Consider the following 12169-nt stretch of genomic DNA (forward strand, 5'->3'; position numbering starts at 1 on the left):
CAGCTCCTTGGGGTGGGGGGCGACCTTGGGGTCTCGGTCCCGTCAGGGTCGTTGGTCCCTCCTGGAGAGTCGCCGTTCTTCCAACTGGAGGGAGTTGACGGCTGTGTCCCATGCTGTGATGGGGTTTCGGGGGCTGTTGCTCGGCCGGAACGTTTTGGTTTGGTCCGACAATATGGTGATGGTGGCTTATCTCACACATCAAGGGGGGTTTGTTCGGCCTCTTTGAACGTGGTGGTAATTCCCGTTCTTTTGGGCGGAGAGTCATCTGCTGTCTCTGACTGCGATTCATATTCGGGGAGTGGACAACTGTGTGATGGATGTCCTGAGTCGTTGCTTTCCGGGTACTCTGGAGTTGTCTCTCACCCCGGTTGCATTTCGGCTTGTGTGCGGGAGGTTTGGTCCTCCCTTTCTGGACCTCTTTGCCTCCCGGTGCAATGTGCAGCTTCCTCACTTCTGCTCCCGGTTTCTGCAAGAGGGTTTTTGGGGGGGTGGATGCCCTGTCGATTCCTTGTCCGTCCCGCCTTCTCTATGCCTTTCCTCCTCTGGCTCTGATTCAGCGATTTCTGGCCTGCCTGTGTCTGGAGGATCGGGAGGTGGTGGTGGTCCTGCCCTTTTGGCCTCGGAGGTCGTGGTTTCTGACGGTTCGTCTTTTGGCGGTGCGGGGTCCCTGGTGTCTTCCCCTGTCCCTGTCTCCCCTCAGGTCTTCAACGTCCCTGTCTCTTCTCTGATTGGGGCTGTTGGTGTGGAGATTGAGAGGCAGGGGAAGCGTCGGCGCGGTTTCCCGGAAAATTTAGCGGTGGCCCTTCAGCGTTCCCGTCGTCCGTTTACCCTCAAATCGTATGATCGGCATTGGGGTAATTTCAGTCCTGATGTTCGGCGTTGGGCCTTTCCCCTTTGCAATGCTCTTTGCAGGTGTTGCTTCAGTTTTTTTGGGAAGGTTTTGTGAAGGGTTGGGCTGTGTCCACTTTGCGTGCCCAGTGGGCCGTTGATCGGGCGTTTCGTTCCCCGTGGGGGAACCTTTCGGATGGTGAGGTCTTGGTTTCTCATCTGCTACGCAGCTTTTCTCTTTCTCGTCCTGTGTCGCGCCCTTCCTTTCCCCTGTGGGATTTGCCCTTGGTTCTTCAGGCTTTGATTGTCCCGCCGTTTGAACCCTTGGCTGAGGTAGACTTGAAGTTCGTTACTCTCAATGTTGTTTTTCTGGTGGCCATCACCTCTGCTCGTCGCCTTGGCGAGTTGGGGGCTTTGATGGCGCGTGAGCCTTTCTTGTCCTTTTCGGAGGATGGGGTGGTGCTTCGCCTTGATTCTTCGTTTGTTCCTAAGGTTGCTTCACAGTTTCACAGGTGCCAGGAGCCTGCTTTGGGCTTTGTTCTGGATTCCCCTGGTGGTCCCCGTTGCTCTTTGTTGGATGTGTGCCGGGCTTTGCGCATGTATCTTGAGCGCACAGCGGTGTTTCGCGTGACTGACTCGCTTTTTGTCTCCTTTGGGGCTGCTTCGTGTTGGGGTAGGGCTTACTCTGTGTCGATCGGTTGTTGGCTGAAGCAAGTCATTTCCTTGGCCTATTCTCTGTCTGGGTCCCCTCCTCCTGTGGGAGTAGTTCCAGGTCGTTCTATGAGGGGGTGGCTGCCTCTTGGGTGGAGGTCCGGGTGTTCCTCTCTCTGAGATCTGGAAGAAGTTGCCGCATATTTGACCATAGTTACAAGAGTACCATATTGCAACTACCTAGGAACCTCGCACGCGAGTTCTTGGGAAAAATTATTCCTTTTTTGCCGCATCGTACTGCACATGTATGAATTATTGATGATCTGACAAATTAGAATTCGGATTATAAGACAAATACGTTCCTCTACTTCCAGAATATATATACTTTTGGAGCCTTGAAAAAGTCGCAAGAAAAGCGGCGAAACACGTGTCGGCTGTAGCTGTACCACTGTTAGATCAACTGAACGACTGTGATGAAGATCTCTTGCTGAACTAATTATACATTAACCACTTTTTTTATATTAAACACACTTTGCTGATCGTGGACATTCAGCTGTTTATTTGTATGTGCTGTGCTCTGTCGCTGGTTCAATTTGTATTTGATATATGCGGAAATTTCTACATATATTGTGTAATACAGTAGGTGGCACGGTATTGTGACATTAAGCACCCTTGAATTATAGTGAGTTTTTTTGTACTTTATGGGCTACTGTACCTGAGGTGCTGGCTTTTGAATTACCCATTGCCACCGCTCCCCTTTTTCTGTTGCATTATGTTTACAGTACTGCTTACAACTTTCACTTTTAATAAATGGCACTCAAAACAGTAATATGATCATATTACTGATGCACTAAAGTGAAAACAGTGGCGGCTGGTGACTTTTCAAAGTGGTGCGACGTAAAAGTTGGGGGTGAGTTTGACTTAGAAAGTGAGCCCAACTGAAAAATGCAACAAAAATGTAGACCACATTTAAGGTGCACATGACAACTGACTTGCCTCTAAGTTCATTCATTTCATTGTTGTAAGAGGGCAGCTGAATGTTTCTAGTAAGTTTATGCTTACAACTTTAACTTTTAATAAATGTCACTCAACACACTGATATAATAATAACAATTCTGATGTACTAAGGTGCAAAGCCTCCGCACGTTAAAAATACACAGGCTACATGGCATGCCTTGGATGATTCACATTGAATTGTAATATTAATTTATTTCCAGGATTAATTCTTTAGCGTGCTTAGCAAACAACCTGTTACACATTGTTAAAACAAGTATAGGCCAAAGAGCTCAAGAATGTGTGGAGCATTAGAGACCCATTAGTATGACCCAAATACACCACTAAACAAGTAGGCAGCTATGGCTAATCTGGTTTCTAGGCCTTTTTGTGCTCATAATCTGAAAGTGAGCACTGTGAAAATATTAAAAGGAAACACTTATTCAAACATTTCAACCATGTGAGGACCAGCTATTCAACAGCCACCTGTGAGAGAGTCACGTTTAGTGAAGACTGGGCTAAAATATTAACACAGTCATTCATAGAGCATTTCAGTGCCTCTTCGAATACTTCAGAGCTGTGGAATTACAATGACCTTTGTAAATAAACTATAGGTACTTTAGCCCATTTCTTTAAAATCCAGAAGCAAACTAGGTTTTTGGTATACAGCATATTACATCACTATTACATGATGGCTTGTACTCCGTTATGCTGCATGCTTCTCCTACTTTATTTACTGCACCAATGCATGAAAAGCATTTTGTTACTGCCCCTGGGCCTAACCGACCTAGCAGATATGAACCTTGTGCTGACTGACTTCAGCAGCTGACAGTCGCAGTGCTTGGCGTACAAAAGCAGTACCATCCAGCTCGTATTTATCAAGTTTTACTTATGAGTCAAAAGAGAGTGTGTATGTAATAAGATGTGTAACAATAGGTAGAAAAGACAAGGATCAATTGTGATCCAGTAGGGCATTGATTACCATTCACAAGAGAAGGGAATGGAAGGTCCGGCCACAGTCGTAGCCCCAGATATGAAGACAACAAAAGAGATGACTGGGCTGTTCCTTAGGAAAGGAAGAAGGAAAGGGTCACTAGGGAAAAAGGGTTAGTGCTCAATGGAGGACAACCCCGGGGTATCCAATTTGTTGGATATAATGGCCTCACACACCCTTGCGAGTGTCATGCTTCATCATCGGCAATGCTCCTCATTGGGCAGGCGGTGCAATGCCCAACGGGCTCACCTCAAAGAGGGGCTCTTTATCGGAGATCTTTTATCCAACTGCCTATGGGTGAAGTGGGGGTGAGGGGCCAGGACAGAGTAGATAGTGTGGGTGAGGATAAAATGTGGCACAAGGTACCGGAAAGCAATTTTATTCTGGTGGTCCTCTGCCACAAGTAAAATCAAGGATAGCCGGTGCTCATGGGGACTATGGTTTCCCAGAGTGGACCAGGGCTAAAGTGCAAATGGTGTGGTCAACATTTTTCTCGCTTCTAGTACATTGACTCCGATTCTTCAGGACCTAGTAAAAAACTACAATCTACAAAACATGATCTAATGATTAGTATCAGTTTAAATACAGCACATAAGTTGTACTACCTGTATGACACTGCTCCTGCCTAAGGGTTAGAGTTATAGGGTGTCAACAGTACCCGGTGGGTCTGACATCAAGGGAGAAGCCATAAAGTTTGAGGTTTCTACTGCTCGTGTCAGGGCCAGTCAAGCCTACCCATCTCACCGGGTCCGGATAGGTGACACACTGATCCCGACTGACTCAATTTGCAAGGGCTGAGAGAGAATATACAAGGCAGACGACACACACGAATAATTGCCTGATCATGCTTAACAATTAAATGATGAAAAACAAAGCACAGCGCTCTCGTCCACATTTCAACTTCACTTCACCTTCCCCAGAGCGCAGCCTCGCCCAGGTGCCCTAAGGGCTGCACATGAAGTGCTCCAGCAGCAGGGCAGAGACCTCACTCTCCATTTTCTGCATTTTACCGCGGACAGGGAGGGAAGTGGGGGCTGTGACTAGGTGCTGGACGTAGGAAACTGCTACACTTCAACTTACTGCTTGTTTGCATCTTGTGACTAGACACTGCCGGTAACAGGAACATAACTGTGACATCTTACCTGGTTCTGTGTGGAACCTCACTGTGTATTCTAAGTAGAATCTCTCTATGTAATGGGTTTCTACAATTGTCAGTTACTCACCAGCTGCTGATGGATGAGGTGAAGAAATCGGACCAGAGCTTACCTTAACGAGAGTTTGTATCTTCTTTATGTGGTGAACACCACAATAACCAATCACTATAAGGCGCAAAAATATAGCAAGACAGTGATTGGCCATGTTCTGAAGAACTCCCACTCCAGGGGCTGCGTCTGAACATGGGTCAGGGAGCGAGGCCCGGTTGAACTGCCATAAAGCGAACCAATATGTGCATTGCTCTCATGGTGTTTTAGCAGTCAACAGCATAAGACCAACAAAATGATTGGTAGGGACATTTGAACCCAGCACTCCAACCGAGACCAGGCCAACTGTTCTGTATTCCTCCTGGTTTCTTAAAGGCCCTGGCTTAAGAGGATTAAAGAGCGCATGTCAGGCTGCATGCTGTAAGAAACCTGTCTAGCCCGGCATACACACTTTACCTAATACCTGCTGCCTGCCAATCAGCAGATTTGGCCACATCTTGCCCTGGGGACAACACATAAGCAAGAGAATACAAGATGCACTATGGTCAAGCACTTTGAAATATTTTGTTTTCTTTACTGTAATGGTGATCGTTACCTGTTTTAATAAAATGCCAGGGCTCCAGACCTAGATAATGCAGCTTTGAATGTGGCTTGGAACTGCAGCTGCTGTAGCTTTTAATTGGTGATTCCTTTACACACATTCAGTGCTTTAAATGGCCAGTACTCACAGGTACTAAGTACCAGCACTTCTTATTTTTATCACTCTGAGTACCGGCACTTCTCTACTGCCAAGGAGAGTCCCAGTATTTATTAAGGGATAGACACCTTGATGCTAGGGCTGGTAACCTGTTTCTGACAGTCAAAACACTTCTGTAGCCCTGAGCCGAGACCCCGCTGAACTATTGAACGCGGGCTCATTTGCATGATATCTGAGTGTTCGTCATTATGCTGTGTTGAAAGGAATTGCGGCAGCCTGGTGACAGTACAATTGAGCAAGCCATGGGAGGTAAGGAGGATAAAACGGTTTTAATCCCACCCGATTCTTTTGTGCAAGCGTCTGTTACCTGTGCGTGTTTTCGTGTGAGAGAAAAGAGGGAGAAAATCAAAACACAATTGGGGGAATATTAAAGGAAATGTGTGGAATGTTTTGTGTATGCGCATCTGTTCATTTCTTTCAGTGTGTGTCTGCATGCTCGAGAATATATAATATTGTGCCAAGTAACAACAAATAATAGTATTCATGCTGCAAATATTACAAAATAAGGAATTGTTAAAATATCACTGCATTTGTCTTTTGTTTTGTGTAACAATATAACCTATTTCATTCATAAAACCATTTCTCATTTGTTTTGGTATGTGCTACAACTAGTATAGAAGTCAATAAGTATCTCATGTCTTGCCTTTGGCAACGCCCCTAGCCCCGCCCACTCACCACATTTAAATGAGTACCTGCGCTATTTTTTTCCCATTTAAAGCACTGCATACCTTTGCTAGTACAGTAGACAATTCGTATTAGCAGTGATACGGCATGAGAATGCCTTTTACTCTTTGCTACCAAACACATATCCAGGATATACCACACCTTTATTCAGTAGCCAGCAAAACTCTATCTTCAATAGAACAAAATTTGTAAATCTGATTTTTTCCAGTCAGCTCTTGAAAGTAGCCTGCAAATTTGTATTCAAAGACTGTTTCACCGTTTTTTCTCTTCTGTGTAAAATGAAAAGAAACCTGTATGTTTAGGAACAGTTTACCTCCCACAGGTACAGGAGATACTGCTAAAAGCGGTCATCTTCATTAGCTTTATGATTTCAGTGATTGTGCGCTCTTCAAACGTGTCTGTGTGCAGCATCAAGAGGGAATCTGCATGGCTGCGTAGGCGCGCATCTTAGAGGGAACTGGGATTGGGATGTAAACTAGCTGGGAGGGGTTTGAGAGTAGGGAAGATATTGTCAGCCAAGTCTAGGGTCCTATCGTGCGTATGAAACATAATTTTCCCATTGTCGTGGATGGAAACTGCGAGGTTAAAGGTTACGCCAAGGGGTTTGGAAAATTTCAATTTTCATCCAAATGGGATGCTTGACAATGAGAGATCACAAAACTCATTTTGTAAAGAAATGTATGATGAGTAGGTGTTGTGTGTGAATAGGAGATGGTTGGTTTTAAGTTTAAGGACTCCTTTTCAAATTCAGTGGTATTGGTCTGCAAAAAGGGGTTCTGGAAAATCTCTTAAGAATTTGTGTTTCAAATTTTTCTGTGAATATTTAGGGCCATATGTATCAAGCAAATTCGCAATGGCCGAAATTCGCTGAATTTCGGACTTTGCGAATGCGAATTTGCTAAATGGTATGTATGTAACATGTTTGATGCAACAAAAAAAAATGTATAAACCAAAATCTGGTGAACAGCAAGGAATCACTAAATTTGCGATTCCTTATTTTGCAAATGCATTTAAGGAATCGCAAATTTTGCAATTCCTTAAATGTAATGTATGAAGCATAAAAAATTTGCAAAATGTACTTAAGGAATTGCAAATTACCACCAACTTCTAGTTGGTGGTAAGTTGCGAATTCCTTGAAAAATGCACATTTTTGCATTTTTCAAAGTGCCATGTGACACACATACATGCCCTTAGGGCATGTATGTGTGCCACATGTGCACCCATGCATATTTCAGGAGTGCAACAGGGTGTCCTTTGGACACCCCTGCACCCTTGAAATGATTCTCAATTTGCGATTAGCAAATTGCGAATCGCAAATTGAGAATAACTTCCCATTCATTACTATGGGCCTCCTGGCCCATAGAAATGAATGGAAAAGTATTCCTTAATTTCGATTCGCAATTTGCTAATCGCAATTAAGGAATTTTAAGAAATCTCAAAAAAAATGCGATTTTGTACATACATACCTATTTGCGATTCTCAAATAGCGATTTCTTAAAAATCGCTATTTGAGAATCGCAAATCAGGTTGATGATACATATGGCCCTTAGAGAGGTTAGGAGACTTTGTAATCTTGAAAACGTTGACACCTAATTTAGAAAAGCAGCTCGAGGGAGATGCAGTATCAGGAAGTGTCATTGTCATTATTTTGCAGCATGTGGGTCGAGAGTGGAGAGGCGAGGGTCAAATCAAGGGAACCCTTTAAATCGTAATCTGCAGAAGTCTCATAATCTCTGAAGGACAGTCAAAGTAAACAAATACGGAAAGGACATGTTGAAATGGCAATAAACGATTTTGTATCAAAGTTCTATTTGAAAATTCTGTCTAAGAGCTCAACAACCGATAGAAGACAGAAATCTACATTTATGAGTGACGTTTTCATTTGGTACGATTTCCTATCCCAAATAGTACTAAGGTAACCCAACGTTTGAGATTCAGTAGATTAGGCTATGTTGATATGTGAGCTGTGAGTGGGTGCTTCATGAGATAGGGAGTAAATGCATGAGGTTGTTGATATTAGTTAATTTGTAAGGATTTTATTAGAGCTGATGTAAATGGTTGCAGAGTGATAGACTTCACGTATGTTAAGGTGACTGTAAAGGTGATTAAATTGGGTGATGCAAGGCAATGTAAGGGGTTTTGGAAGGGAACTACTTTGCATAAATAACATCTTCCCCTAACAGCTCATACATTTTGTTTGTGTATTTTGATGGATTAGTTGAATGATTGGAATTGCATAACCCATCAAATCTATGGTGGTATGCAGTCAATGGTAGGTATCCAACTGTGACCTTGGTATGGACAATCACCATATTTTGAGCTTTGGAGGCCTTAGACTTACAAGGGATATATAGGGCAAAAGGGGAACTTTAAATTCGTGAAGTGGGCGTATACAGTAGTCAAGAGGTTAACTGTGGGAGAGATTTTGATGTACTCATGGATGGCAACGGATGAGAGGGCTTGCAATGTTTAGATAACTCTGGATTTCTGAATGGCAAATAGAATTGTAATCTACTACACCTGAAATATGAGGGGTCTTCAAAATAAAGATCATAGCCTATGCATTCAGGTTGAGAATTGAGATACTGATGTTACAGGAAACATATCTTGCAGGTGAGAATATGTGACAATAGTGCAGTTAGCAGGAAAATTATATTTTTTCTTCACACTTAAGTGGGTCCCAAGGGTAGGGTGGGCGTTTTTAGATGTTGTTTATTATTAATTACTTGATTTCAAGATGCTCTAAGCAGTAGTGGAAGGAAATTGCAGCTTCGCCACATATAAGGAAGAACTTATGTGCATACATTTCTTATGGTCAACTTGTTGGGCTAAATTTAGTCACACCAAAATGTTTTGCCAAATTGCCTATCATGACATGCTTGGTTTCCAGACTGGCCAATGTACGGGGGGAATATAAGGGATTCGATGTGGCGGCGGCTCTATGGATGGATAGGCTCCTACCATATACTGGGTAGACAATACACCGACAATGCAACTGTCCATGACTCTTCAGCTAAGACAGATAACTTTCTGATGTCACAGAAATTTAAATATCAGGGGGTTCCTAGGTTAACTAAATTATAAATGACTGAACATACTCAGCTGAGGTAACTCTTTAAGTGTGCACTTGAAATTACATGAAGATTTAAATCAGATGCACTGTTTAACAAAATGCTCGCCATCACTTGTATCTGATGAAATTGTAATACTGTAGGAGAAGGATGACATTGATGAATTGAGGACGCTTCTTGATTATGGGAGTTTGTAAAGTTTATGCTGGAAAGGTCTGCATGACATGGATGAGAATACTCTGCAGCTCCTGGATAGAGATGTAGAAAAGACAGCGGGAGGAACCTTTCGTAGTGTCTCTCATATTTTCTACGTCATATCCGTGCATGTTTCACACTTTGAATGTCGCTTCCTTAGGGCAGTGTAATATGTCTTAATCGGTTACATATTATTACAATATATATATATATATATATATATATATATATATATATATATATATATATATATATATATATATATATATATATATATTTTACGGGCTCAAACCTCGACAATTGATTTGAAGAGGAGACGACAACACCGTGGTGAAAAACTTCTTTTATTCTCTAGTCGCTATCATATATAGATAGATAGATAGATAGATAGATAGATAGATAGATAGATAGATAGATAGATAGATAGATAGATAGATAGATAGATAGATAGATAGATAGATAGATAGATAGATAGATAGATAGATATGCAGATCAATGGTGGATTCCTATGCAGATTCCTGTATTAAATATTTATTTAATATTCAGCATCCTGCACTATCAGCATGATACCCGGCTACAATGCAAAACAAATGTTTGTTTTGTATCAGAACCAGTTACCCTGCCTACTTCTGAATGCCCACTACAGAGGCATCTGCCAGTTTCACGATAATTAAGTTAACGTTCGCCACTAACATCAGTTTTGATCTGCACGTCACGAGTAAGAATTTTGAGCAGCCCAGCCTTACTCTCTCCGTAAATTGAGCATCGTTAAATTGGGTAATAACAACTCTCTGATAATTTACAGAGCAAAGCTTGGGAGAAGGGCTCATCAAGGTGCTAAATAAATGTCGTTATTAAAAACAAAAAGGATATTTTTAGGAATTAAGGCCTAAAAATTCCTTGTCTCCTTGCTGCTAAGAAGGCATGAGGCTGTCCCTGTCCTAGTCTCGTTTCACCATACTCACCCGAAAAGGATGGGGTGCGGTGTAGACATATTCCCAGCTATATTGTTATTTAAGATAAATTCGTAATACGAAATCTTTACTCTTCATTCACATGCAAACCAGTCTTTATTTTGCTCCCTGCATCTCCTCCCCAATCTGAAACATGTTTACCCCTTTCTTTATAATGCTCAACTGACTGCTGATAAGAAATTATATTGCCCATTTTACGGGTCATGTCAACATTTCTGCTTTCGTGCATAAACTATACAGCTATTTTATATTTCTTTCTACACAATCTGGAGTTTCCTACCTTGGAGACAAGAAATCCATCTGCGTATGCAAGCAGACGCGTGGGATATTGCAGGTCCTCCGATGAGCTCATGGTGTCTTGTCAACCAAGGTATCCGTCTGACCTCTTTTATTCAGTAAGTAAGCTGCTTTACTCATCATTCTGAGTGAGAAGCTTAAATTGCATTGTTGTGCCAGCGGCTTGTGCTAAGTCCTTTCTATTCAATCCAGCTAATAAATGCAGCAAGCAGTTTTGCATAAAGCACCGCACTGATACAACTGATCTTTCAGACATACCATTTTATTGTAGCATCATTTACGTAGCGCTTTATATCCTTATTTAGTCGCCAAAGCGCATTTGCAGACTGCACAGTGAGAATGCAAAATATTTTAGCGCCAGCGTTCTAGTTTATTTTTGTTATGCACCTATGACTCGCCTTACTTTGATATGAAAATGAGTGGGAGACAGTAGACGCAAGAAGTAGGAACTGGTGTATGTATGGATAGAAAGTGCGTTAGTAGTGTCGGGCTCGGTATTAAGAGTAATACCTACTACGAAAGAATGAAAGTTTGTGCCAGCAAACGCAAAACTCATACGTTAAACATTCAAGTTGGCGCTTTCTGCTGGAGTGAGTGCTCAACTCTCTGAGCTGTCTTCACTCACATTGAAGTTCCCGCCCACTTTTCATGGTGTACTGTAAAAGTTTCCTCTTCCGTACAGCACATAATGAATGCATACTTTTCTTGTACAACTCACTGCCTGCATATTGGTATGGGAGAACCTTTGCCTTAATCTGAATAAAAATGTATGGATATGTAAATGTATTGTTCCGGACAGGATATGAACACAAAAGCAACAACAAATTGCAAACTTGAGGTTAGTTGAGGTAAAATACCAGTGGCGGCTGGTGACATTTGAAAGTGGTGAGGCGTAAATACTGCACTGTGGCGAGCGAGTGCAGCAAGCGAGGCCGAACCACCTATGGGGGGTTCGGGGGTTCTCCCACGAGAACATTTTGAAACAAGCATTTACAATGCAATGGTTTTGCCTTTGGAAAAGTTAGAGTTATTGGCATTGTATATGCCAAAATTTGTATTTATGTTTTTGTTTCGAAAACAGATAAGTAAATGGCATTGTCATTTACATTGCCATTACCTTTTTTTTTGCAGTCACTTGGCACTCTCTAGCACTCCCTAGTACTCTTTATGCACTCTGCATTTCTTATGCACTCTGCATTTCATATGCACTCCCTGTGCACTCTGCACTCCCTATGCAGCATTCTGTATGCACTCTGTACTCTATATGCACCCTGCACGCTCCACTTCCTATGCACTCCCTATGCACTCTGCACTTTTTATGCAGCACTCTGTATGCACTGTGCACTTTGTATGCACTCCACACTTCCTATGCACTCTGCACTCCCTATGCACTCTGCACTTATCATGCACTCCCTATGCACTCCCTATGCAGCACTTTGCATAGAGAGTGCAGAGTGCATAGGGAGTGCATAGAGAGTGCAGAGTGCATAGAGAGTGCAGAGTGCCTAAAGAGTGCAGAGTGC

The 12169-nt window shown here is 42.6% G+C and overlaps 1 protein-coding gene across 1 annotated transcript in view; it reads right to left on the reverse strand.

Annotated features, from left to right (window-relative positions):
* Positions 1–10707, reverse strand: part of ASMT (acetylserotonin O-methyltransferase) — a 379261-nt gene extending 368554 nt beyond the window's left edge. The window contains exon 1 of the mRNA XM_086934772.1: positions 10630–10707. Within this exon, the coding sequence (XP_086790898.1) occupies positions 10630–10701 (72 nt within the window). The 5' untranslated portion in view covers positions 10702–10707. The remainder of the gene's footprint in view (positions 1–10629) is intronic.
* Between the last annotated feature and the right edge of the window lie 1462 nt (positions 10708–12169).

This window comes from Lissotriton vulgaris, chromosome 8 (assembly GCF_964263255.1).
Source record: "Lissotriton vulgaris chromosome 8, aLisVul1.2, whole genome shotgun sequence".
Lineage (NCBI taxonomy): Eukaryota > Metazoa > Chordata > Amphibia > Caudata > Salamandridae > Lissotriton > Lissotriton vulgaris.